Below are 27,745 nucleotides of genomic sequence, written 5' to 3'. Positions count from 1 at the left end.
GAGCCGCCGCCGTGCTCGGAGCGCTGCCTCCCCCCGCCCCGTACCCGCTCTGGCAGCCCACGGGACTGTCCCGGCAGCATCCCCGGGACCGGCTGTTCCTCAGCCGGGCGGGGCTGAGCCCGGGGCCCCCCCGCCGGCCCGGGGAGGGTTCGGCCCGGCCCTCGGGGGCGGGAGAGTCCCGGGGCTATGAAAGCAGCCGCGGGCGCTCCCGCCCCAGAGCCGCTTCCCCGCCGCGCCGCTCCGCACCGGCGGCCGCCCCGGAGCCGCTGCCCTCACCATGGTAAGCGGGACAGGCGGGATGGGGACTGGGAGCGGGACTAGTACCGGGATTAGCATCGGGACCGGGGCCGCCGCTGCCGCTCCGCCCGGCAAACGTTCAGATTCTCAGGAGAGCGGAGGCGCCGGCGGCGTGGCCGACACGTGGGCGCTTGGTCTGGGGGACCCCGAGCGCGGCCCGGGGGTCCCTGGCTCCTCTCGGGGGTCCCGGGACACCCTGGGGGCTGCCGGGGCACGGGCAGCGATCGCTGCCTCCACGCGAGTCCCTGTTCCGTGGGGAGCAGGAGACAAGCGGGAGCTTTGTGGGGGCGGCTCAATGGGAGATTGTCCGGCCAGACCCCGCTCCCCCGGGCTCTGCGGAGCCTTTGTCCGCCCGGCCCGGCCCGTGAAGGCGCCCCTTGTCCCCGAGACGGCGGCGAACAATGGCCCGGGGGGGGGGCCGCGATTGTTCCTTTGTTCACGGGGCTGAAAAGCGCCTCAGTCCCTCCGGCAGCTGCCGCGGCAGAACAGCGGCCCCGGTCCCCGCCCGCGGGACAGCCCGGTGCGGGCACAGCCTGACCCGGGGCCGCCGCAGCACCGGCTCCGGCCCTGTGACCCCCTGGCAATAGCGCACCTGTGCTGCGAGAAGGAGCAGCGCTCCAGGTAACTCACCGGCATCCTCCCGTGTGAACACCCTGAGCCCCCAGCCCGCGGGGAAGGCAGCACGGGGGTCGCTGGGGAGCCCGGAGGTCGCTGCTGCTCTCAGGGACCCGTTTGTGCCCGTCTCAGCTGAGCCCAGGGCAGGCAGTGCCTGGCAGTGCTCCCAGGGCATTTGGAACCAAAACTCATCTACACCTTCTGGAATAAAGAGATGGGGAAATCAATATCTGAAAAGTGGTTGTTTTTTTTTTTTTTTTAATTACAAACTAGTAGAACATTTTTCTGGCACTGGCAGAACAGTTATATTTTATGTAAAACTTCTTAATTTTTGCATCAAAGGCAAAACTCACTTCTTGGGCATCACTCCCATGGTCTTTGGCTACAGCAGGTCCAGTGGATCCCAGGCTGGGCTGGCCCAGAGGCAGCTGCGGGGGGGTGGAAAGGTCATGTGTTGACCCAACAAACAGTGTCTGCCTCGTTGATGCTATTGAGGACTCACACAGCTGAAGAAATCCCTCGTTTCTTTTCAGTCCCGTGTTTTCCCAGGCCCTACTGGGAATTATTCTGGGATTCTGCTTACCGGAGCTGCTGGCAGGAGGGGAGATAGAGCCGTGCCAGCTCCCAGCGGAATCTCCCGCTCACTGCTGCCAACCACGAGTGTTTCGTTTCCTGCAGCACTCGAGGTTTCACTTTCGAGTTCTGCCTAGCACCTGCTGGGAGGGGCTTGGCTTTCCTGGAAGCGGTCTCAGTTGCTCTTTTCAAGAGGAGCCCAAATTCCCTCCTGCGAGGAGCTCAGCTGCTGATCCTCGGAGCAGCTCAGAGACAACATCATCCTTGCAGGCTGCTCTAGGAAACAGCTTCTTCCCTAGGAACAGAGTTTGTGAGTCGGGTGAAGGGACAGGAGTGTGGCAGCTCTCAACCTGCTGGGACTTTCAGTTCCCGTTGGGCTCCTCCATGGGTCGCTGCCCTCGCATCCGGCAGCCACGGGGGTTTGTTCAAGCGTTCAGATAAATGTGCCACACATCTGCCTGGGTGGGGCCTTGTGGCAGCTCATGCTGCCCGAGAAACCTCTTCCTAGTGGGGCAGGACTGCAGCTGCTGAGGCCAGAGTGGGGAGCAGGGCTGAACCTTCAGCCCGTGGGTGGGATGCAGTGGATCCCTGCTGTGCATCCAGCCAGGGCAGCTGTGGGAGAAGGTGTCAGCTGAGCAGGGCACCCAAGTGAGGGAATATGGGGGAGATGCTCCCTGTGCCCCATCCTTTACACTAAAGGTCCCAGCAGGGCCACGTTGTCTCTGGGGTTCCTGCCCTGCAAAATGTTTTCTCCTTCCATTTCAGAACAGAGGCTTCTCCAAGAAGAGTCACACTTTCCTGCCTAAAATATTTAGAAAAATGTCTACTCAATCAGCAAAAGAGAGACCTGAGAGTTTGCATTTCCCATTCCTGGATGATGAAGACACCATCTCCACACTCAAAGAATCCAAAACCCTTTTCATCCTCCGGGGCCTGCCTGGCAGCGGGAAGTCCACCCTGGCCCAGGCCATCCACGATCGCTACAAAGACGCCTGCAAGGTCATCTCTGTTGATCACTATAAAATTACACCATTAATTAGAAGCTCCATTCCTGAAGAGTACTCCAAGGTGGATGAGGATCTAGTTGACTATTGCAAACGGGAGATCAGCGTCATCGTTTTGGATGACACTCACCACGAGCGGGAGCGGCTGGAGCAGCTCTTTGACATTGCTGACAAGTATCGCTACAAAGTCATCTTCGCCGAGCCCAAAACCCCCTGGCGCTTGGATTGTCCCCAGCTAAAGGACAAGAATCAATGGAAACTGTCTGTGGAAGAGCTGAAGAAGATGAAGCCAAGCTTGGAGAAGGAATTCCTCCCCATGTATTTTGGGTGGTTTTTGAGCAAAAGAAGTTCGGAGATCCTGAGGAAGGCTGGCCAGGCATTCTTGGATGAGCTTGGGAGTCTCAAAGCCTTCAAAAAGGAGAGCAAATACTGTATGTATAATGTTGTCTTACCACGTTCTTACCTGTTGATGTTAACAAGTTGGATCAGCTTCTAAAGTCAATTTCTAAAGCTGTCAACAAGAAAAGCTTTTTAAAGCTGCTAACCTGATCCTCATAGTTGACAAAGTTGCTTTTGTAAGTAAAAATAAATTAGAGAGTTTTTCCCAAGTCTGTTTAGCTCTGGCCCCACAGGGCACTGAGCTTGGGTGGCAGCAGCAGGACACGGGATCCTGGGTGTTCCCTGGCTCCAATGGGTTGGATGGGGAAAAGGCAAAGAGAGAGAAATGGGAAAGGCTGAGCAATCCCATTCCTTAGGGGACTCTCACATCATCAGGTTTAACATGAGCCATGATGATGCACAGGAGCTTCTGTTCTCTGGCTCCATCTGGGGTGAGCTTGGGAGGAGGGAGGGGTTTGGTTTCCCACCCAGTGCTCCCCAGCAGTCACAGAGACGAGATGTGGAGGTAGGGAGCAGGGCTCTTGGGTTGATACTGGGGGGATCACTTTGTGACAGTGACATTGTTTACCTATACCTGCAGTTCTTTCTGCTACTGAAGATCCCAAAATAAAAATAGATCTCACCAGCTACTTTGTGAAGAGGCCACCTGGGGTCCTGCACTGCACCACGAAATACACTGAGTTTGGAAAAGCAGCTGGAGCCGAGGAATATGCGCAGCAGGAAGTGAGTGCTGGGGTCCCACCTCCTCCCCACACCCCCCGTGTCCCCTCCCTCTCCAGAGGGGTGTTCATGAACCTGGGAAAGGGTTGGGGATGGGCTTTGCTCTGACCCAAGAAGCCAAATACAGGACAGGAACTACATCCATGTGGCCTGTGCAGAGAAAACTCCAAATTGTGGAGATGGTGACTGGAAGTATTTTTTTTGGAAATAGGAAACATTTTTCCTGATCACACACAACTTCCAGCACCAACTCTGACAGCTTGAGCTGAATGATGATGAATTGAGATATTTAGATTCCCAGATTGATTGTTTCAGAGAGCATAAGATCAGGTTAAATATTGAAATTTGTGAAGGACGAAGATGTTACCAGCTCCAAATCCACAGAGCTGGGACATCAGGCACTGACCTTCTCCTTGCTCTGGGTATTTTGACCACGTCACAGCAAGAAGCACGGGGACAGTGACCCCAGCAGAGCACTAACTGTCCTGTGCGTGTGTCCCTCTCCAGGCTGTGAAGGCTTCCTACGGCAAGGGCTTCACCCTCTCCATCTCGGCGCTGTTCATCACCACAAAGACTGTCGGGGCTCGCATCGAGCTGAGCGAGCAGCAGCTGCTGCTCTGGCCCGGGGACGCCGACAAGATCCTGCCCACGGACACCCTGCCCCGGGGCAGCCGCGCCCACATCACCCTCGGCTGCGCCAACGGCGTCGAGGCCGTCCAGACCGGGCTCGACCTGCTGGAGTTTGTGAAGCTGGAAAAAGTGGGGAACAAAGGGGAGCAAGTGGGGGAAATTGGAGGAGGGAAACTGCTGTATTTTGATAATGGTATGTGGATGCTTGTTCTGTCTAAAAAGATTGATGTGAGGGCGATATTCTCGGGATACTATGGGAAGGGAAAACTCGTGCCAACGCAGAGTACCAACAAAAGGGGCTCTGCCTTTAGCTCCTGCACCATCATCTAGGAGCACAGGCAGGGCAGATCCTGGGTTTGTTTTTAAAAGGCAAATAACTCCTGTAACCCTAAAAGTGTAAAGAGAAATAATTCTACCTTTACTAAAGTCAACCCTCCTGCCCACCCCAGCGTGAAGCCTCTGGGGAGTTATCAGAAAAGGAAGAAAACAAGCAACTCATAACTGAAACTGTCACAGATTTCAGTGTGAGTTTTGGAGGGAACCAGCTGGGGTGTTTTCCTGCTTGTTTTCTTCCTTGGAGAAAGATCAACTCTGGGGCTTTTATCGCTTCCCTCTGAACCACAATCGTTCGATCTTTACCTGCTGGCACTGACCTAAGCCTGTCAGTCGCTGGTCTGAAGCCAGGGGAACTGCAGGATGTCCCTCCCCTCCCTCCCAGGGACTTTCTGGCAGCCAAACAGGGTCAGAACTAGCGAGGCCCAGGCGTGGGGCACTCCTGTCAGGAGTCCTGTCCTTACCAAGGGTTTGGCTCCTAAGGACAGACCTTGCTGAGGGCAGCAGGTCCTGGCAGCCCTAATCAAAGGCCAGTCCCACAGCTCCTGTCCCTCACAGCAGAGATGCTCTGGGGACAGCCAGGAGGGCACTGTGCCAGGTGATTTAAAGATACCAACCATGGACTTAGGGGAAATCAAGTGAAACACCAGGACAAGAAGCCAATTCCTGCAAAGTGGCTCCAGCCACATCCCTCCACCTGGGCTGGACCACGCACCATCCCCTGTCCTGTAGGGAACAATCCTGCCTTGGCAGGGAGTGGAAGAGATGAACTAATGTCTTTTCCATCTTATTTGATAGAAACTAAAATCATGTCTGAAGTACACAACTGGACTTCATGCAAGATTTTACTCCCTTCCTCTAATGCACTTGAATGTTAAGAGTTAGGCTGGAGTAACCCTGTAGTGTAGGAAGCGGAGGCACCGTAACTGTGTAACTCACATCTGCTCGAACCTAAACCCTGGCTGGAAGTTACTGACCCAGCACTTCTGTCATTAAATGTTTTATTGAAATTTGGGTTTGTGCTCTGCCAGGCCCTGGCCCAGCAGGGCAGTGGCTCCTGGGCATTGTTTAACACAAAGCTCCACTAACAGCCCCAGGTCAAGTCCCAGCTTGACCTCCTGCTCTGGCTCAGGGGAGCAGCAGAGTGACATTAACCCACACTAACACTGTAAATACTGACTGTGTTTGAGGCGTGGGCTGGGCTGGGGCTGGGCACAGCTCAGCCCAAGTCCAATGTTGCTGGGGCAAGGAGCATTTCTCCTCTGACTGTTGAGGCCAAAAGTAGGGAGAGCCTTGGTGCTTTTCTGGTACCAAACACTCTGCCACGAAAGCAAAATACTTCCTGCTGTTCAGAAGCAAAAGATAAGAATAAATTCTCATTATAACATAAAATAGTGAGCTATAAACCCACCCAGAGCACCTGTGACCCTTCATGGAGAAACCCCTCCAAGCTTCCACACTGGCAGCAGCCGAGTGCCCAGCGCTCAGCTGGGGCCTCTCCTGGCAGAACCTCAAGGGTTTGTTCCACCAAAGCTCTACAAGGTGTCTGCCAGCACCTGCTCAGGGGCCAGCTGAGCCCACACCCCCAGCACCCAGATCACTCCAGCACTGGAATACACAGCTGGATTATCTCCTCCATCTGCCTGTTCAAGAACAACAGTGACACTGTCGTCGTTTGAGTTTTTATTAGTTTGTACATCATATACAGTTTATAATAAAGTAAAACCGATTGCATATGGGTCTGCTCAGGCTGATTTCCCATACAAACACAGCATCAGGAGTTCTGCTAAGGAAGTAAACAACAAATATTCACATTTTTACCATTCACATCCTAGAAAGGTCCAAGAGGGACAGTTGGTACCGATGCGGAGCCCGGCTGGGAGAGGATGAGGAGTTTGGCAAAGCAATGGGACAGCGATTGCTCCATGCAATTCCCCTTTCCTCCCAGGGAAAGGTTGAGCTATGTACACTGAGGTAAACATTCCGAATTCCAATTCAGATAAATACGGCAGCGCAGGGACAAGCTCCTCTCCCAGTGGCTTCGCATCGGTGCCTGGGTTTGTCCTGACTGTTCTGACACACGGGCACTGTGGGGCTCTGGCTGCTCCCCCCACGGCCCCTCGGATGCTGGCTCACACCACATGCTGTTCACACGAGCCACTGGGGACAGAGGGGACAGGGCTGGGATGGCTGCTGGTCCTGCTGGAGGCCCCTGGAGCTCCAGCTCAGGTGCAGTGTCCCAGCACCCAGCAACAGACCAGAGCTGTTCCTCCAAGCTCGGATCTGGGTAAGGGAAAATGCCCAGCACTGCTCCAAGAAGGGATAACCCCATCCATGATGGTGGGAATGGGGAGGGCTGGGCCTGGCCAGGAAGGCCAAGGCATTTCACATTGGCTCCCTCAGTCATGCAGGGACCCAGAGTGGCCCCACAGAGCCAAGGGCAGGGACAGCCACCAGCTACTGCCACCTACTCCTGCCACAACCCTGCCACAGCCACCCAGGGACTAGCACTGCTCCAGGGACACGGTGGGTGCAGCACAGTTGTCCTGTTCCCTAGGGAAGAGGAGGGGAGAGGACAAGGCACAAATTTAAACAGGATGAAAACCATCCATTGGAAATAAGAGAATATCTGGAGTTATTACTGAAACTGAGGAAGTCATTTGGAAATGGCAAAGCAGCACATGGCCCAACCCTGTGGCTGTTTGATGGCTGCAGATCCAGGGCCAGTGTGGCTGGACAGGGACTGGCAGCAGCCCCCATGTCAGACACACCACGGCAGCACAGCAGCATCCAGCCTGTATCTCAGCAGACACAGACAGTGGAGGGGCCCACTGTTCCACAGATAACACTCTTGTACCTGAACAATTTGTCTCTCCCCCATTTTCCAACTTGCATTTCTGCATTTACAACAGCTAGCAGCACTGGTGATCCTGCTCACTGAACACTCCCAGGATCAAAAACAAACCAGGTACGTTTCTGTGCAGCCAAAGCAATGAGGAGCCGTAAGAGGGTGGCCAGAACCTCCTGAACAGACATCTCAGCTTTCCAACCCAAACTATTCCATGATTCTATGAGCATGGCCAGACAAAACCACATCCAAGGCAAAGCCTAACAGCCACACAGGTCCTGACCTCCCTGCCAAAACTGCAGTCCTACAGCAGAGCCCTCCCATGCCAGCTCTGCCCACAGCCACACTCCTCCCACACTTCCCTTCACAACTTTCCCAGAGAGGCTGACAGCCACTCACCAGTTCTCAAGCTGTTCAGAGCATCTACTCCCAACTTGGCTGGTGGAAGACACCCTGACACACCAGCCTGACTCTCAGCCATGGCAGCTCTGCTCCTTCCAGGTCCTTGGTAGCAGCAGCTCTCACAGCATCAGCCCTGGGCAGGAGTTACCAGGCTAAGAGTGACACCAAAGCTGTGTCCATCCCACCGTGCCTTGGGCAGCCCCCACACCACCTCCTCCTGCAGCTCCGTGGGCTCTTTGTCCTTCCAGAAACAGCACAGGCACAGCATCACTTGAAGATGCTCAACTGTGGTTTCTGCAGCAAATCCCTGCAGGCAGTGGCTCCCTGGGGCTGGTGGCCCCCTGGAGCTGCAGGACATGCAGGAAGGCTGCAAGCACCTGGAGCACTGGCACTCAGTTTCCCTGCAGCTACACCCAATCACAATCCATGGATAATGTCCTGGAACCACCATGTGTGGAGGCAACGGACCAAGCAATGCACAGCTGAGTCTTTTTTTTTTGGAAAGAAGCAGAGTTTTGTCTCCCCAAGCCATGCTGGGACATGGAGGAGTGGAGGTCACAGTGCCATTGGACACTGCTGCTGCCCTGAGGTGCCACCGAGCCCTGCTCTGTGCAGGGGGGATCAGGGACTGACCAGGGCCTGGGGCACTCTGGGCTAGTGGAAGGTGTCCCTGCCCATGGCAGGGGGTTGGACTTGACAGCCTTTTAAGGCTTCCAGCCCAATCCATTCCATGGTTCTATCATTTCCCTTCACCTTGATTCACGTAACAACGCTCTGTAGAAAGTCTTGGCACTCACCATATGAATATTTAACTACATTAAATCATGCATTCATGTACAGGTTATAAATAGCTGCTGTATACATTTTCTCTCCCAGAAACAGAGCTATTCCACTCCTGTGCTCCAAGGAATGGGCTCACTCAGCTTGGAGAGAAGGAAGGGAGGAAGGAAGCTGGTCACACTTTCCTAGGGCAGGGGAAAATGAGAATAAACCCACTGACAGACACAGAACATGGCTCTGCTCAGCAATGGGAGACTGAGAACAGCCCAGACTGTACAGTGACATCAACACACACACACAGGACGAGATGTCATGGAACCAAAATTGCCACTAAACAGGCCTTGTAAACTCTGATTTACAGTGCCAGGAAAGCTGGGGAAGCATCAGTGTGCATAGACCAGTATTTCAGTTCCCACGTGTTCACCATTTCAGAGCCTGAAAAGTGCCAGGACCCAGCTGCTCTCTGTGCACCTGGCTGGGTCCATCCCTCACACCTGTGTGAAGGATGGCGGAATAAACGTGGGACAGTTGGGTTTTGAAAGTATTACTCAGCACTGGTTCACTTAGGAAGCTGAGTTTCAAACAAGCTGTAAAATACTCTATTCTGCAGTGCTAAAATTGAAGCCCTTAAATTTTCCCTCTACAAAAGCAGATTGTCAAGAATCCTGACCAAACACCACAGCAGGACCAGGACAGCACCAGCCCTGCTCCAGCCCCTGTCCTGCTGAAGGGCACCCATGCCCTCGGGAGGGAGGAAGACAAAGACGAGTGATCACCTCTGCAATGAGCTCCCTGCAGTGTTTGCTCTGCTCTGGGAAGGCAAACCAGGTGTTACAGAGTCACTGGGAGGATCTCTCAGCACAAACACCCATTCTGTGAGCTAACTGCAGCTTCCAACAGCCCCACACTGGCAGGGACAGCCCAGGAGCCCAGCACAGCCCCTCTGCCCCTCACTGAGCACCGGCCCAGGACCCCCAGCCACAGCCCCACTGCCTCTTGCTCCCCTCACACCCCAGGCTGAGCACAACCAGCTCCAGAACCTGCCACAGACAGGAGCTCACATGGCACCTGGACAGAAAGGTGCTGTCCATGCTGTAGAGAAAAGGGGGAATTCCAGAAGCAGAGCCCTCTCCCAGCTGAGACCCTGCTGTAACACCACATTTGAGGTGAAAATCAAACTGCTAACAGGCAATGCCCCACACCAAACCCATCAGGACACGGCTCCAGGCTGGAAGCTCATCCATCCCTCCAGCTCCTGTCCTGACACTGTGCAAGAGAAAGTACAGACTGTCAGTTCAGAGCTGGACTTTGCATTTTCTTGCTGCTTTGGAGGAGTAAATCACTGCCAGGGGAAAACCACTCAACCAGGTTAACTAAACACACAGCTGCTGCACATCCCAAACCACCCATGATCCCTGCCTGGAATCCACCTGGCCTTGAAAGACTCACCCCTGTCATGGATCAGTAACAGGAAATCACACATCAAGCTCAACAAAATCAAGTTTAGCACAAATATAAAATATTCAAGTGGATTAATTTAAAAAAGTACAGTGAAGGAATTCAGCCCAGAGCAAATTCAATATTCCCTTAAACAGGACAATCTTGGGAACACAAAGCCCTTAATTCCAGCTGCATCACAGGGAATTCTCACATAAGCTGCTCTTTAAAGCAGCATTTCTGTTACAGAATTGTAAGCTCACACATTATCACAGAAGTTTAATGCCCAAGTGGGCCTTGCTGGGAGAATCATGGAAAAAAAAAGGAAATAAAAAGAGCCAAGAAGCCAGGCTTGCAGGTGAGATGGATTGTACAAAACTGGATTGAGCCTTGGCAGTATTTCCAAAAGATTAAGATAACCTACAAGTTACTCCAAACCCTGGACATGCTGCTTTGGAAGCAACCAGAACAAACCAGGAATTCCTTCTCCCTCTCACACGTGGAGATTCTGGGAAGACTCCAGGAAATCCTCTGTGCTGAGGGGCAGAAGCAGCTGAAAGCACGGGCCAGCATGGAGGGACCAAGAGATTCAAAGCTTTATTTTTTTTTTTTTTTTTTTTTAATAAAGTTAACAGTAAAACAAAATTCACAAGGTTTCCCCTCCCGAGCTGGTTTCCTCTTCACACACACAACACACAAACAGAGGCTCCAACCCAGAAATGAAACTGCTCTAAGGACAACGAGACGTGATGGAGGAGGAGTCTGGGGCTGTCCATATTCGAGGTTAAAAGAAGCAGATCAGGTATGTGTGGTTTGATTTGTGTTTGTTTGCTTCTTAGCCAAACTGGAAAAAGAAATTTCCAGGCCCAGAAGCTGAAAAAGAAAATGGAAGATAATCAGGACTTTTCAAATCCCAATGGGTTTAGTGCAATCCTAAGCAGCACAGGGATGGCTGAGCCACACAGCTCCAGAATGGGCAGCCCCCCAGGTTTGTGGCTTTGGAACCCAGAAGAAGCAGAACCAGCCACCAACTGACACTGTGCAAGCAGAACACTGAATCTGTGCAACAACAAATGCTCTCCTCAAGCAGCACATCCACTGGGAGCCCCAGCTGTCCTGCCAGGGGATCTGTGTACTTACAGTTCCAAGGCTGGAGGAGAGCACCTCACCTACCTTCGAAGCTGAAGCCCCCTGGCCCGCTGAAGAAGGCCTTGAAGATGTTATTTGGATCAAATTCTACAGGGAAGAGAAGGAATTCATGAGCTGCAGAGAAACAGCCACCACATTTCCCACAGTTCAGGAACTGTCAGCTCACTGAGGGTCCAGAGTGTCTCAGAGTGGCTGAGCAGGGGCACAGCTTATAGAGAAATACTATTTTTTCCAATACATATAAAGGAAATTTTGGCCAGCCTGAGCTGGCTTCCAGCATCTGGGACCATGCAGTGATCACAAACAGGTAAAGCAGCTCTCCCAGAGAGAACCTGCCACAGGGCAGCCTGAGGATCTGGATAAGCAGCATTTAGGGACTCTCAATTATAGTTTAACACATCCTGTGACAGATTTCTGCCTAATGGCAGCTACTCCTCACAAGAGAGCCAAGGACAACACCCACCAGTGTCCCAGCCTGTTCCCAACCAGAGACACTCAGTGCAGCCCTGCCATCCCAACGCTGGCAGGGACCAAACCAACTCAATCCATGCAACCACTCCCAACAGGAGGCTTGCTCTAGGGGATAAGACAGACTCTGAAGGGTCTGATCTTGTTAAAGGCTGCCATGGCAGAGTATTGTACTGTAAAGAACACTGACCTCCCATGTTTAATCCATCCTCTTCCAAATCCTGCCCACTGTCATAGCGAGCCTTCTTCTTGGGATCTGACAGGATGGTAAAGGCTTCACCAACCTCCTTAAATTTCTTCTCTTCCTCCTTCTGTACTTCTGCACTTGCTCCACTGTGTCGGTCTGGGGATACACAAACAAGCAGGAAGGAAAAAGTTTTTAAGTTCTAGTGCAAATGGAGAATGTTAAACATGCCCAAGCTCCTCTGCCAGAACATGCTCCAGATCTGTGGGGTCAGAGCTGCTATTCCCAGAAATTCCCTCTTCCACGTGCATTTCTGCCCCAGTGATGGCTGCACAGGGCACAGAAGGGTGCTGTGGGTACCTGGATGGTGCATTAGTGCTCGTTTCCTGTAAGCTTTCTTGATCTCATCTTCAGAGGCGTTTTTGTTCACCCCCAGGATTTTGTAGTAGTCTTTCCGTTTGCTCTTTTTCAGTTCTACCTGTGCATTCTTTAGGAGCTGCTTGTGTTCTGGAAAGAAGCACAACACCAGAGGAGAGGAGTTACTCTGTCCCTTCCACTTCAGGCCACTCAAAAAGCAAGGGGACAGTCAAAAGAAGAACCAAAACCAGACATTCTGAACCCAGTGCACTGCCTCAGACTGAATTATTCAGTGTTGGGAGAGAAATCAGACCCGAGACAGGGATCTCCAGTGCTTCTGAGGGCTTCTCCATATTGTCCTGCTGGGGTATTAGGCTGCAAATCACAGCATATTGTGGGGGGAAAAAAGGACAACAAAAAAATTCAGTTCAGGGAAACCTGTGCACACAGAGTGCCCTTGTGCTCACCTTTTGTTTTCTCTGTCTGATAAACCTTCTCATAGTCTCTTACAGCATCTTCATACTGTTCTGTGTCCATGTAACTGTGGAAAGAAACACTGGTGGCCAAGGGGTCCCTCACAGGAACATCAAAAGGGGCTCAGTACAGGCTGTCTGGGTGGATGTGGATTAAGAGAAGTGCTCTGGACTGCAGCAGATCAGAACTCAGAGGAGCCCACACAGGGCTACAGCTGGGAGCCCTGACACTTGAGGGAAACCCTGGCACAGGAACCTGCACTCTGGGCTCCAAGGGGATGCTGCAAACTCCTTTGGCAGCACAAGTTCTGCTTTAACGACCTGAGAATTCCAATATGCAGCTGCAGGAACTGATCCCAGCCAGCCTGAGCTCCAGGGAGTTGGTGCAGGGTCAGAGCTGGCACAGGCTTCACACTGGCAGTGCTGGTCAGGAGTGACAACCCTGGCACCTCCAAGGGACACTTCTGTCTGCTGCCCCTCAGCCTCACACATTACCTACTCACTGCAGCTTAGCAATTACAGAGATGGGAGGCTGGAAAAGATTGATCTTGGAGGTATTTTTCAAGATCTGAAAAAGGTAATGTAAATTTGCAATTGCAGATATAGAGGGAGAAGGCCTCTCTGGGACAGAACATCTATAAGGACAGTCAGTGTCTATAAACACAGTAAGCTGATTCAAGTTTTAGAACAAATCCTCCCTAAATTCTGCTGAGATCAGATGTGAGGAAGAATTTCTCCACTGAAATGGTGGCCAGGCATTGAAACTGGCTGCTTAGGGGGCTGGTGGAGTCACCATTCCAGAAGATGTTCAAGGAACAACTGGATGTGGTACTCAGTGCTCTGGTCTATTTGGTCAAAGGCTGGCACCAATGATTTTAGAGGTCTTTTCCAACCCAAATGATTCTATAAATACACCATCAATTGGCAGTGCCAGATCCAGGCAGGCAGGAGAGGCCACGGAGAGCTACCCCATCTCCTCAGCAGCACAAGGAAGAGGAATAAATTCAGGGCCCCACCCCTTCTATTCAGTTAAGCTCCAGATTTGTGACCCTGTCCCTCAGAGCTGCCAGGAGGACACTCAGGTGCCCAGTGCCAAGGTGTACTCACCACTGTGCCCTCCTCAGGTAGGCTTTGATGTATGTGTCATCCAGCTGCACTGCCTTCGTGCAGTCCTCGATTGCTTCGTCAAGTTTCCTAAGCTACAACATCACACACAAGTGAGTGAACCCCATGCAGAGAACAAATTCTGCACCATGACTTCTGGCAAATGAAAGGTGTGAAGAATCTGGGAAAATCTCTGTGTCTCTGTCTAGGAATTTTTTTCCAATTTCCCCCAAACATTGAGCTTTTGTCATCTGGGACAAAAATTCAGAAGCTTGGCCAGTGACACGACAGAGCTATGTGGTGCTTCTGTGTAAGAAATGCACTCAAAACTAAGGGTCTTCCTGATAACAAACCCAATTCTTTGTCCAAGCTAATTCCTGGGCAGGAAGCTAAACCTAAAAATATTTTAAAAAAATATTTTTTAGAAAAAGCATTGTTTGTTTTCAGACACAAGCATGTAAGACATCTCTTATGTGGCCTCCAGCTCATCCCACTTCCCAGGTTTTGGGAAGAGCCTGTGTCTCTTGACCAGGTGGGGGTGTCTAGGGAAGCAGCATCAACATTGGGACAGCTGAGGAAAAAAATGCCCAGAGGACACAGGGTGGGAACTGGGAACACTATCACGTGACTGGCTGTTTCTCTGTATAGTGCAGGACTAAAATACAACAGCAAAGCTGAAGAAGTGTCATGGGGCTTTAAATTAGGGTTGTTTTTTCTTTTTTTTTTTTTTTTTTTTTTTTTTTTTTTTTTTTTTTTTTTACACATAAAAACACAAAGCAAGACATGATTTACAAGAAGAATAAGAAATCTGCTTATTCCTGGGAAGGAAACAAACACAGACAGGGGTGCTTTTTGCTGACTAAGATAAGGCATGTCCCTCCTCTCCCTCCCACTCTGTGTAGCCCAAGTATTTGAGTTCTGTTTCTGCAGGAGTCGACTGCTGGCTGTTGGGAACTGATCCAAGTGTTGTGCAAACACAAAACCCTGAAACACTGCCCATGGCCTCAGAGATGCAGCTGCCCAGCAGCCAGGGGGGCCTGTCCTTTCCAGAATAACTGAGCTGCAGTTTCTCCCTGCCATGGTGAGGGGTATGGTGACAAACACCTGCCAGGTGATCATCTCTTACCTTTGAATTAACCGTCCCCCTGTTGCAGTAGAGTTTGGCATTTGTTTTGATATTATTTGGGTCTATTGCTAGTGCCTCTGTGTACAGTTCATATGCTAGTTTGTAGTTGCCTTTCTTGAATGCTTTATTCCCGTCTTCCTTCTTTGCTTTAAGTGCTTTGGCATTCTGAAAGGAAACACACCTGGGTAAGGACATAGGTCAGCAGGACCAAGCACCTTGTTTTGCCAAACAAAAATCCTCAGACACAACAGTTCTAATCCGGTTTCAGACACTGCTGCAGGATACAAGCCACAGCCTTGCTCCAGCAGCTGAAATGATCTGGAAGCACTTTGCCTTTCCTCCAAGAGAAGCACTAAGGAACAGCCAGTGCCAGCTCCAGGCTTTCTCTATAGGAAAAAGGTTGCCTAACTTTTAAGATGAGAATATGACAGTGCAGTAAATTTATGGATTAAAATAAAAGGACTGGGAGCTCACTTTTTGAGAGTGCATGAACAGATTTAAAGTTGGTCAAAGAACCAACTTTAAACTCAGAACCAACACCAAGGAAGGAGAAACATGAAGGAACAGTGTTAAATCAGGGTGTCGGACTGGATATTGGACCTGAAAGTCAGGAGTTCTTTTAGAACCAATTCATCTGGTATTATTGCTCCTCTATCTGACCAGAGAACAGAAGAGTGAAGGGGAGGCTGCTTCAAAGTATCACAATCTGCTGAGAAACAGTTTTTAGGAGCTTGGGTTTATCTGAGGCAGCAACTGGTTGTCTTTGGGAAGGGATGAACCCACTGCCTGCTCCTGGAGATCTGAGAAAAGCAATGGTGAGGGAGAGAGAAGGGATGGATCCAGCAGAACCAAACTAGGTGTTGGGTTTAAAAAACCCAAATCCTGATTTTACAGCCCCATCTCCACCACTTACCCGGCAGGCAAGACAGGCCTTCTCATGGTCAGGGGCCATCCTGAGGGCCTGCACAAAGAACTGCACAGCCTTCTCAATGCAGTCCTCGTAGTACAGGCACAGCCCACGCACGTACAGAGCGTCGGCGTTGGTCGAGTCCATCCGCAGGATATCACTGCAACACAGAACCACAACCACAGTCACAGGCTGGAAGAGACCTCCAACATCACTGAGTCCAAACCATGCCCCAACACCTCAACTAGATCATGGCAGCAAGTGTTGGAGTCAGTGAGTTGGGGGATTCTCTGAATCCTTCAGGGAGGAATCAAGAGTGCAAGGATTGAATTAAAGCCTTTGGATAGATTGAAGTATATTAAGCCACTCACACATAAGGTAGAGGTGTAAGTTTAAGATAAGTAAGTCAGTTAGTAAGTTTTAGTATGAGCTCTAATGCTTTCAGTAAGTAAGAGGTTTAAATACTAAAGTAGAAGTGCAAGTTCTAGTGAAAGATGAAAAACAAGCTCATATTTTCAGTGGATGCTCCAAGACTGTAGTTGTAGATGGTGCTTAGACATAATAGAGCTATAGTAAGAATATTGCTTACTTTTTTCAAATAGAATAAAGTCATATACATAGTCTATAAGTAACCTAGCATGTTAAGAAACTAGAATTCTAATAAGCTAAGAAGTGGTGGTCCAAGTTTGTGTCTTAGCTTGTTGAAAAGATTCTTTATAAGAGTATGTATTAGGAAGAGTTGGTGCTTTTTTCCATCACCTTTTCTGCGTTCTCTGCCATTGCTTTTGCTTTTGTTTGCCATCAACACCCAAGAAGAAGACAGGAGCTGCTGCAGCAGCATCAGCCCCACCAGGACCTCCGGGAGCAGCTTCTGCTTCTCCTTGAGACTCTAAATTAAAACCTAGCATAGACTTTAATGTCTGTGACTGCACCTTTTGAGACTGATGTGCTTCTGCAATAAATAACCTTTTAGTAACTATTATCTGCTTCACTTATTTTAAAAATAACCTGATGAAGTTGGTACCTAGAGCACTGGAAGGTCATAACCTCACAACCAAGTGCCACATCCAGGCTTTTTTTATCCAGGGATGGTGACTCCAGCACCTCCCCAGGCAGATCATTCCAGTGCTTTATCACTCTTTCCATGAAAAACTTTTTCCCAATATCCAACCTAATTTTCCCTCGACACAGCTTGAGATTGTGCCCCCTTGTTCTGTCAGTGCTGCCTGGAGAAAGAGACCAACCCCCAGATGGCTACAACCACCTTTCAGGGAGCTGTAAGAGTGATAAGGTCACCCCTGAGTCTCCTTTTCTCCAGGCTAACACACAGCAAGAAAGGAAATTTTCCCTATTCCCATTTCCTTCTGACCTCCACAAGCACCCTCCTCCACTGAGATACCCATTTATTTTATCAAGTCTGTGGTTCAGAGAAGCCAAAAGGACAGAAGCCTCCTCAAGCAGGATGGATGGTTGTGAATGGGGTCTGCATGCAGCTTCCCAGGAAGATTAATGGGGATAAATTCACACACTCCCTCCTCAGCACAACATGCACTGAGGAATGTTTGTATTTTACATTCCCTCAGACACTCACCTGGCCACAGACTGTGCCTCGGGGTACCGGCCCAGCAGCGCCAAACACTCAGCCTTGAGGATTTTGAACCGGTGACACGCAGGAGCAAACTCCAAAGCACGATCCATGCAAAACACAACCTGGGGTGGGAGAAACCACAGTGAGCACAGCAGAGAGCCAAGGGCCTGGTCTGAACAGCTGCCTCATGCCTGAGATTTGTGTTTGACCAGGAAGGCGAGTGTGGAGACACCCACCTCCACTGCTGCTGGAGACACATTTCATTGGAAAATTTTCCTCATATGCAGGCTGTGCCTTTCAAAGGGATTTGTGTGCCAAAGTCTGAGGCATCTGCTGGATTACTGCAACAGAGCACTACACAAGACTCAAGGGACACCTGTAGGAGGTCCATCCCTTTAACTCTTCTAAACTGTAAGTCCTAAAGAAAGGGCCAAGAAGGACAATCCTGCCCCTGTTTCCTTCATATAAAGACATGTGGGAGGGACAGAAATTCAATAGATTGAGACAGTTCAGACTGAACAAAACACAAAAAAGTACAGTGCAAGGGCTGATCTTCCACTGGCCTGAAAGCCATGGGCAGGGTGAGCTAATGGGTCTTTTCCATCCCTGCACTCTGGTGGGGACATCTGTGCAAGAACGGAGCATTGTTCCCCAAGGTTCATCTGCTCCTCAGCCCGTGACATCACGGAGCCCTGCTGTGGGAAGCACTGTGCTCCAGAGCCAAGGGCTCCTGGGTGAGGCAGGAGCAGCTCTCCAGAAACAAAGATCACGTTTTCAGCTTCCTCAGCGAAGTGGGACTGGGGAAGTGAGGGACAGATGCAGATGCCCATGATGTGCAATACAGGCAATTCCTACACAGGAAATTCAGATTGATCACAAATCCCATTTGCTCCTCAGAAACAACTGATACAAAGCTGGGATCTACCCTTGCAAAATCCTGAGCTTAGCCTGAGCTCAATGTACTGGACAACCTCTTTTCTGGGACAAATCTGAGCCTTACAAGCATCTAATGCACAGAAACAATTGCATGAGAAGTGCTTGGTGCCTTTCAGATTTCATGCTGTCATTTCTTGTTCTATCATGTCAGTACCATCTGCATCCTGTTACAATCCTTGGGAAGAAAGATTTGGAAACTGTAAGGAGAATGCCCCATGCAGATCTGCATTCCTCCTTGTACGACCCTTGCTGGCACATATAACCTGCGGGTTTTTTTTTCCTCTTTCAAAGAGCTGAGAAAAAAGAATCCTGGATATGTATTTCAGGAGCAAAGCACGATGAAATGCTGTTGCTGACAAAATCTGTCTCAAACAGCTCAATCATGACTCCACTCACCCTGCAAAGCAAACAGTGACAGAGGGTTGGCCTGAGCCAGTCACCTCCTCACTTGTCACTGGGTCAGTGCACAGGGAGCAGGAGCTCTGCCACTTTCAGAGCTGACACAATTCACCAGCCAGCCCTGCTAAAACAGTGGTGGCACAGCACCTCCCAAACAGCCAGCAAGGAAATCAGCCACACACCTGCCTGGGCCATGTCAAACACACCAGTTCTTATATAAGACCACACCAAACAAGTTAATCTCACCTTCCTGAAATCCCGTTTCTCAAAATCCACTTCAGCTATTTTTTCATACTCAAGTACAGTCGCAGCATTCTTCAGCTGAAAGACAGATCACACAAGTGCTGCAGGACAGTCTCTGCTCTGAAATGCCACCAAGCAGCATTTGAGAGCAGCCAATTCCTGAATGTCAGAGCCAAAACTACTGCAGACAATGGACCAATAATGCAGATGACATAAATACTTTTGCCAGCATTAAAATAAATTCGAAATAAAATCACTGAACTGGGAGTCCAGGAAAATGTACCCTGTGAAAGAGAGACACTACACTCCATTTCTCCTCTCCTGAGCATCTGGGGATAGTTACATCTGAAGATCCTCTTACCTCCTGCTGTGCCTGGGTATTCTTATGATCCAGTTCTAAAACTCGTTGAAAGCAGCGGCTGGCAGCCATGGCATTCCCTAGGGAAAGGTGGCACTTCCCTTCCCGGAGATGGCCCTGGGAACACAGGCAAAAAGGGAGTTGCAAGAGCTGTAACAGGTGCAGATAAGGCACTGAATGAGGAGCCTGAAGTTCTCCACGTACCCGTACAAAGCTGTCGTCCAACCTGACTGACTGCTGAGCATCCTCCAGCGCTTCTCGGAACTTCCCCAACATCATGAGTGTGGCAGCTCTGTTCCCATAATAACTGGCATTATTGGGACAGGTATCTGGAGACAATGAAAGACTCACTATCAGCATAAAGCAGCAGCTGCACAACTTGTGGCACTTAAGAACATTGGCCCTGACTGGCATTATCGATCTGGTGACATTTCCCAAGGTAATTAAAGCAGGCAAGAGGTTTTAACTCAGCATGTGCTGTCAGAAACCCCAGTGGAGAGTTTGAAATCAGCAACCTGCTCCAATTTTAGACATGGTATTCAGCAAAGATTGATATTATCAGCTGTTCTCACCTATGGCTTTTGTGTAGTAGTTGAATGCTTCGTTGTAATCTTTCTTGGCATAGTATGCGTTTCCCTGCTCCTTGAATGCTTCAGCTTCTCTGAAAGGAAGCAAAACACCACATTTTCAGAAGGACTGAGCACCAGATAGACAGTGACCATGATGAGCATTTGATCCCCAAGCAACCTCTGTATAACTGTTTAATGCTCCAAATTTAAGCTGATTCTCATGAGATCTCAGTATATCCCATTTCCTGCTGGCTCCCAGATACTCCAGTGCTGTACATGGGATACCCAGGGATATTTCCAGGCCAAATTTTACAGGGATTCAATAGAAGCTTAAAACTACCTTTGAGCCCCCTCAGAGAGTCCAGCAGAAATCCCTGATATGGAGTTCATCCAACAGCCCCTTCCTGCAAGGTGCTGCACCTCAGAACAAAAGAGACAGTGCTGGCTCTTTCAGGAGTCCCACATAGTTACAAACCAGAGCCAAGAACAAATTTCCACATTCAAAAGACAGTTAAATCAAAAAGAAATATGGACACAAACCTGCAACAGAACTGCAAGGCACTGCCTTGGCAACAGGTCTAGAAATAGTCCTCACACTCAAGAGCAAGCATTTGCAGAGACAGTTTGGGACATTTAAAAACACACAACATATGGTTTAAAGCAGCTTCCCTTAAACTCTCGAAAGCAAAGCTTCCCCTGAGGGAAACCAAGCCCCTTCTCTTCCCTCATCTCCCTTCAGCCTTTCACCTGCACAGGGCAGGAGAGAGAACACATCACAGTGATGGAACAGCAAATGCAAGCAGTGCTCAGCAGCCTGACCTGGGAGAGAACAAAGGGAATTGTGTTGGAACAAGTTCCCATGTTTTCAGCCTTACTCAGGCTGCCATTGGCCCTTCCCACACAACCACCTCATGCAGGGGTTGTTTTCACTGAGCCATTGCAGATTTCCCAGCTGGCAGAACAATGGACACTGGGAGCTGGGAAGTGTGCTCTTCACTTTCAGTTTTAAGTGTTGCTGCGGGCTACACTGCCACAGCTCTGCAGGAGTTAAACCCTGGGATGAGATGAGATGGGTAAGAACTGTGTCAGAGCAGGGGTAGCACACACCCACTGCCCCCCAAGCTCCTGGGTCAGGGTCAGCTCCTCCCACCCCTGCTCCAGAAAATTATGAACTCATGCACTGGAGATGGGAAACTGCCATCTCTCCTCCACCACAGCCCTCCCAGCATCACACCTGAGGCAGGTGCTGCAGCCTGGCTTTTCCTCAGGAGCCAGCACCCACCAGAGTCCCAGGAGCTCTGCACCCTCCCACCTACACTGATGTGCAGCAAAGACACGCCTGTGGGATGGATCCGTATCACAAGCATCAGGATGCAAAGATTGCATGATTAAAATGTTTCCAAAGACAACCAACTTTTTTGAATATTATAGATCAAATACATAAATATAGTGAAAAAACTACTCAGCACTTCTGCACTTTTGGAACCCGGGCAGTAGAGTTTCACTGTTCTCTTGTTTCTGTAATCACAAAGAGAAAAGAAAATCACAGATCCTGTGAAAGTTCCTTCCCTCAGGTCTCTGTTGTACGGTCTTCTTTAGAAATGGGTGAACAGCTTTAATGGCAGAACTCGCCTGAGCCACCACCACAAACTGTCCAGTACAGTGAGCAGAGTCACAAGTCTTTTTGTCATTTTACCTGTCCTGTCATGAGGAATTACCATCTAATAGACACAGCTAAAGGCTGGATGCCAGAGCATCCCATCTGCCACAAACTGCTGGGAAGAGCTGGGAAAATGGGAGAAAGAAAACATAACCCTGGCAAAACCAATTTTCAGAAAGCACCCACACTTTGAGATGCCAGAGAAACACCCCCACACAATGATTACTGTTTTCTACTCCTTTTTATTGGTCTGTTTCCCTTTTAAGCCTTTTAATACAGATCAATGTATCAACAAGTCAGAGTGCCTCGGGTGAAACCGGCAGAAAGGAGAGCACAGGTATTTCTACTGCTCACATGGCCTAAGGCTTAAGATGAAAATTGTGAAAGCAAATCACCTCCACAGCACGATGGCAAAGGACCTGCTGGAGCTGTCAGGCTGGGCTGGAGCTCAAGCACCAGGACAGAAGCAGCTCTGCCCTGCTGTGCCCTGATGACATACAGAGCACACAGCCCTTGTTTACCACGGCTCTGGCTCCAACAAGGAGAACTGCAGCCCCTGATCTCACTGGGGATTGTTTCACCCCAACAGATGCTGCGGACTGAATGAGCTCATTCTGCCTCCTGCGCTGCTGGGGCCTGCGCTCCCCACTTGCTACTTTTGACACTGAAGAAGAATCGTGCTTTGCTAAAAATATGCCCCTGGTTGAATGGGTGTCTTTGTGACAGGGTTAGTGTCTTTGCAGGGCTGCTCCATGCTGGACACAGAAACGAAGAAGAGCTGCACCAAGGAGCTGGGTAAGAAGCTTGTCTTTCATCACTCACATGCACCATGGCACAGGAGGGGCTGGTGGGAGTGACTCTCCTTGTGAGCAATGCAATTATTTTTCTCTCTTTTATGGTATTTCTCAGCATCTATAAAACTTGAAGTACTTTGGTCCCAGTCACCCCAGAGAACCTGCCACCACAGAATCATTTGGGTTGGAAAAAGCCTCTGAGATCTTTGAGCCTAAATTGTGACTGATCACCACCTCATCAACCAGAGCGGAGCACTGAGTGTCATGTCCAGTCATTCCTTGAACATCTCCAGGGATGGGTACTCCAACTGCTCCCTGGGCAATGCCTGACAACTTTCTGTGAAGAAATTCCACCTGATATCCAATCTGAACATGTTCTGAGACCAAGGAAGACAAGCAGCTGCGTGCGTGGACACTCTCTGGCACACTCAAGCTCTGAGGATGCAGCTCGCTGCCTGCCTGGGGAGAGAGGAACCAGCACAAGGCTCCTTCTCCTGCTGCCCTGCAAAAGCTCAGCCCCTGCTCGTCCCCAGCACAGCAGCTCTGGGAGAAGCCATCCTGTGCACAGTGACACAATCCCACGCTTGCCTAACAACTCCTGCCTCCTCCTCAGAGCTTCCACACGCTGCCCCCGCTCCAGCGCCGATCGTGGCTTCCACCTCCCACTCCAGCTCCCAATGAGACTCCCGCAGACACCTGATTTTCTGTCATGGGAACCTTCAGGGATCTGTAACCCAGCAGTTCTGCTCCAGATGTGCTGGCACAGCCCCTGGGCAGGGAGGAGACAGAAATCCAACACCTAAGCAGGTGGCAGAGTCACTATTTCCCAGCTCTCCTGACCCTCATTCCCACTTCACTGCCTGCCTTCGTTTTGAAATGGCAAAACCCTAAAATAGCCAGGATTTAAAGAAGGCTCCAAAATCCTGTCCTGACCAAGCAACCTTTCCTGTTATGCTCTGACAAAAGAAACACACCTGACTATTTTGTGCAGCTTTTGTAGAGACTTTTTCTTTAATAGGATATGGTGCATTTATCAGGCATTTTTGGGGGTGAAATCCCACCCAGATTCTCAGCTGTCAGATGTGACTCAGCCACTGGGGTAAAATAAGTTGGGTGATCTCAATTCAGTTCACAGCAGGCAGATGTCTAGAGCTTAAAATTAGCCATCATGCTCGCCCCTGGACATAGAATATCCTCCTCTCCCTTCTTTCAGGACTTGGAAGAGAAACAAAATACTCCATGTGCCAGAAAGATACACAGGGTGCACTCTAGAGACCTGTCCTCAGGTGAGGCTTGACACTGAGTGAGGATTTATGCATAAAGGAATATATATTTACAACTTCCTCATGAGGGGCTGCAGAGGGGCAAGCACTGAGCTCTTGTCTCTGATGACCCCAGGAAATGGCTGGAGTGGGTGAGGGAGGATTAGGTTCCCCCAGAGGGTGTCTGGGCAGTGGGACAGACTCCCCAGGACAGTGGTCACACACTGGGCAGTGCTGGCACACTGAGGGCAGAGCAGTGTCACACACACTCCCTGTGCCCTGCTGGGCAGTGCTGGCACACTGAGGGCAGAGCAGTGTCACACACACTCCCTGTGCCCTGCTGGGCAGTGCTGGCACACTGAGGGCAGAGCAGTGTCACACACACTCCCTGTGCCCTGCTGGGCAGTGCTGGCACACTGAGGGCAGAGCAGAGCTGTTTCCTGGCACATCAGCTCCCCCCATCGCACTCCCAGAGGGTTTGCTCCGTGGGCAGCACACACACCATGGCAGGGACTCAATGCAGTCCCCAGGTCGGGAAATCCAAGTCTGGACACACAAACACCTACACAGATGGGTGAAAAACTCACCCATGGAAATGTAACAAAGGGCTGCCCTGAGCCTCTCCAAGAGCAGAGCTGAACCTGAACCCAGAAGATGCTCAAACCCTCAGAACATTCCTCATACCTGATGGCAAACTCAGAAGACCAAAAGATCCACGAGAACCAAAATATGCCACAAGAAATCCAAGAACTGACCCAAACCTTCCCTGCAGCAGTGAGAACAGCAGCAGAGCCCCAGCTTTAATTGTGCTGTTATGTAATTCCCAGAGCTCAGAATTAACCTAATTCCCAGCAATGGCCCCATCACGCCTGGCAGGGCCACAGCATAACTTTTGTGAAAACCCATGGAAGGGTCTAGAATCAGCCTGAGACTGCTTTTTTTGAAGGAAGCAATTCCTTTTGAATGAAGGAAGCCAGCCAGCTTAAGAATTCCATGGGAAAATGACTACATCTACATTATGATTCACCTCAAAAAAGCACATTTCATGTTAAGGAAACAGGCTGAAACTGTAGGTATGGATCACCTTTTGTTACTGGAAAAAGCAACTGCCTGAGTTAGATATTCAAATACTCTGTGCAAACAACTACACGAGCACTTTCTGCTGCTTCTGGTATGACCATAAGATCATAACATAATTCCTGATGAGTAAAATGGGCTGGTTTATCACCTGGGAAACCCAAGTGCCCATTTACAGGCAGAACAGGAATAGCAGAGCCTTCTCCAGGTTATCCCAGAATGACTTGCTGCCCCTCAGGTGACTCACCCCCTCCTGCCAGTGCTGCCCCTAAAGCTGGAGAGAAATGATATCTATTCTGCAGGAGCCTCACTTCATGCACTGGAAAAGCTTCTTGGAGCTCACCAACACCTGAAAACCTCCAGGTAACACCTGCAGACCTGGCCAGTGACCCACAGCCTGGCCAGAGTCAGAACCTCCAGGACTTTTTGTAGGCTACTCTGTGCTTGTCACTTTGCTGTGGGAAATGTGGATGCCCCAACACATCCCAGGCCTGCAGCAGGGGCTCTGCAATCTCCTAACAGTCTTCCCAAGAGGTGGAGGTATTTGTTTTTAAGAGGTTTCCACATGCTCCAGTGCTGAAGAAGGAGCAGAAAGATCCAGCCTGGAGCATGCACAGGAGCCAGAACTCAGAGGTGCCAGGAAGATGACAAGGAAATTCTCCCTGGCAAAGCTCCAGGGGCCCAAGCTCACAAAGCAGCTGGGAGCAGGGAAAAGCTGTTCCCATGGGAGAGAAACCCTTGAAACTAATAAAGAAACAAGCCAGTTTTCAGGGGTGGCCCAGCCTGCTCATCAGCTGCTCTGTACTGGTGCACCAAGGGATAAAATTAACACAATTACATCAACACTTTCTGCCAGGACCCCAACAATCCATGAGGCAGCAGCAGACAATAATTATCCTGTGAGCACACTCCACTGCTGTGCCCTGGACATCCTGGGAGCCCTCTGGCATGTCTGCAGCTGCTTCAGGGCATTAGTTACAGCCATTCTGAAATGCAGATCTCCCCTTTTGCTTGTTTTCTAACTTTACAGCTTTATTAAGCCACAGAGAACAGAACTGTGCATTTGGACAAAGGTGAGTCCTTGAACAAAGTACCCATATTCTGCCACACTGTAATCCCTAAATGCAAACAACAGAACATGGAACCCTCATTGCAGAGTTATCATAAAGATTCTGAAAAGGTTTTTCCCTTATTTTTGCTGATTTTTATGGAAGGGAGGACAGACACATTCCAAAGGCTGCACCAAATCAGTGTGTCCCATGCAGAGCTCACCCAGCTCTTATCAGGCCTGGGATGTTTCACAAACACCTGACACTTTCTGAAGCTCCAACTCCACTCCCCAATACAGCAGTTATTGCTCTGATTTCCACCAGAGCAACTGAGCTCCTGCAGCAAAACAGGCAGGGCTGGGGTAGGGAAGAAGTAAATGCAGAGAGCTGCAAAGAAATTGGGGTGTGCAGGGCTGGCTCCTCCAGAGCAACGCCAAGGAATCAGCTCCTGCCCATATGGGTCCATTTTAGCAAGGGAAAAGTGCAACATTCCCAAAAGAACACCAAAAGGAAACATTGTGAAGGTACCTAATGAAAGTGGCGAAAGGCAGAACCTCAGGAATGAAGAAAGGAGCTTCAGGTCACTACCTGCAGACACCTGTGCCTTCAGCCAGGGTTTACCTCTGTGAATTTTTACCATTTCAAACAGCACATTTCGCTTGCCCAGAGGGCAGGAGCGATGTGCCCACACAGGCCTGTCCCAGCCTCACAGGCTGGGCGATCCCAGTGCTCTGTGAGCCCCAAGTGCCTCTTCAGCAGCTTTTCCCTTCCTGCTCAGCAGGACCTCCCCAGGGAGCTGCTCCTCAGCCCTCAATTCCACAGAATCCCTTCAGCCATCAATGGGAGTCTGAAACCACCATTCCTCAGAGGTTGCTTTCAGTTTTGTTTCCTCTTCTTCATTCCATTGAATCACCTCCCAGGGCAAATAAATACCTCAGCTCCTACAGGAACAGTTCTTCCCTTCCAGCTCCCTGGGAGATGAACCCAGCACCTGCCACTATGGAAAAACAGTGGAGCTCCCTGGACAGGGACCTTCCCACTTCTCTGCCAGCAGCACTTCAGCTCATTCACTCCTGGGGGGAAAACATGTGGGAAAGGTGGGGATCCCACCTTGCTCTGCCTCAGGTGACACTGGCAGCTGCCCCAGAGCAGGGAACACACAAACCAGGAGCTCCTGGAGGATGGAGCATTCCTGGAGCAAGGCGTTTATCCCGTTATCCACAGCAAGGCAGCACAGAGTGCAACCCACAGCGGGCAGGCTTCAAACAGACCAGGAACCAGGGGAACGGGGTGATGAAGCAGCAAAGGGTTTAGGAGTTTGGAGCCTCCTCTTCCCACGAGTTTAATCCTTCCCTGCCCAGCGAGGGGGAGGGCGCGCTCCCCCCACACCGGTGAGGGTGCGCGGCCTCGGGTCTCAGGGTGCGAACTGTATTTCTGGGACACCCGCGGACGGGTGGATGCTCTAATCCCGGTGCACACGGAGGCCGCGGGAGCTCACCGGGACACACACCGGCACCGCATCGCCAACCCAGCAGCTCCCGGCGCCGCCGATGCAGGCCCGGCTGTCACCGCCCGCCGGAGCCGCTGCGGAGCCCGGGCAAGGACCGGCCGGAGCCCCCGGGCCGCTCCCGGCCCTGCCGAGCGCCGGCGGCCGCCCTGCACCGCGGCCCTGCGGCACCCGCAGGCTCGCCGGGCCGCGGCCCGCCCACCGGCAGGGACGGGGGCCGCCCTCTCCCCGCCCGGGCCGCCGCTCTACCTGCGCGCCTCATCGTCGCTGTCGGTTTCGCCGGGTCCGTCAGGCGCCGCCATGACCACATCGCACTCGGCCTCGGCCGCCGCCGCCGCCGCCATCTTACCGCGCGGGGCTGGGCCGGACCGAGGCGGGGCGGGGAGGGGCGAGAGCCGGAACGGGCGGGCCCTCCGCCGGGGGGACGGGGCGGAGCCCGGCCGGCAGGGGGCGCCCGCGGAGGGGCCCGGCCGCGGCATCGGGCGGGGCCGGTACCG

The 27,745-nt window shown here is 51.0% G+C and overlaps 2 protein-coding genes across 3 annotated transcripts; one reads left to right on the top strand and one right to left on the bottom strand.

Annotated features, from left to right (window-relative positions):
- The first annotated feature begins 197 nt into the window (after positions 1-197).
- Positions 198-6,305, top strand: CNP (2',3'-cyclic nucleotide 3' phosphodiesterase). 2 transcript variants are annotated; one of them, XM_056511866.1, is made up of 4 exons: positions 198-280; positions 2,251-2,920; positions 3,469-3,611; positions 4,116-6,305. In XM_056511866.1, the coding sequence occupies exons 1-4, from the start codon at positions 278-280 to the stop codon at positions 4,566-4,568; spliced, it is 1,269 nt and encodes a 422-aa protein (XP_056367841.1). In that variant the 5' UTR covers positions 198-277; the 3' UTR covers positions 4,569-6,305. The 2 variants fall into 2 exon arrangements, with proteins under 2 accessions (XP_056367841.1, XP_056367842.1); XM_056511867.1 differs by lacking the exon at positions 198-280 and adding an exon at positions 1,681-1,795.
- Positions 6,242-27,727, bottom strand: DNAJC7 (DnaJ heat shock protein family (Hsp40) member C7). Its single transcript, XM_056511847.1, has 14 exons — positions 27,498-27,727; positions 19,903-19,991; positions 19,535-19,659; positions 19,334-19,447; positions 18,976-19,050; positions 17,398-17,516; positions 15,813-15,966; positions 14,900-15,064; positions 13,777-13,868; positions 12,664-12,737; positions 12,200-12,346; positions 11,846-11,998; positions 11,212-11,274; positions 6,242-10,911 (listed from the first exon to the last, which is right to left on the bottom strand). The coding sequence occupies exons 1-14, from the start codon at positions 27,725-27,727 to the stop codon at positions 10,874-10,876; spliced, it is 1,638 nt and encodes a 545-aa protein (XP_056367822.1). The 3' UTR covers positions 6,242-10,873.
- Positions 27,728-27,745: the final 18 nt, after the last annotated feature.

Source organism: Oenanthe melanoleuca, chromosome 27, assembly GCF_029582105.1.
Source record: "Oenanthe melanoleuca isolate GR-GAL-2019-014 chromosome 27, OMel1.0, whole genome shotgun sequence".
In the NCBI taxonomy this organism is placed as follows: domain Eukaryota; kingdom Metazoa; phylum Chordata; class Aves; order Passeriformes; family Muscicapidae; genus Oenanthe; species Oenanthe melanoleuca.
This window is presented reverse-complemented; position numbering and strand designations above follow the sequence as displayed.

What these genes read in the sequence shown, in the direction of transcription:
- DNAJC7 (XM_056511847.1), bottom strand. Translation starts at nt 27,727, where the DNA reads ATGCCGCGGCCGGGCCCCTCCGCGGGCGCCCCCTGCCGGCCGGGCTCC. An exon ending in GGGGGACGGTTAATTCAAAG is followed by an intron (nt 13,869 to 14,899) that starts GTAAGAGATGAT and finishes GTGATGTTGTAG; the next exon opens with CTTAGGAAACTTGACGAAGC. An exon ending in AGCACTAATGCACCATCCAG is followed by an intron (nt 11,999 to 12,199) that starts GTACCCACAGCA and finishes GTGTATCCCCAG; the next exon opens with ACCGACACAGTGGAGCAAGT.
- CNP (XM_056511866.1), top strand. An exon ending in CAAAAAGGAGAGCAAATACT is followed by an intron (nt 2,921 to 3,468) that starts GTATGTATAATG and finishes CTATACCTGCAG; the next exon opens with TTCTTTCTGCTACTGAAGAT. An exon ending in AGGAATATGCGCAGCAGGAA is followed by an intron (nt 3,612 to 4,115) that starts GTGAGTGCTGGG and finishes GTCCCTCTCCAG; the next exon opens with GCTGTGAAGGCTTCCTACGG.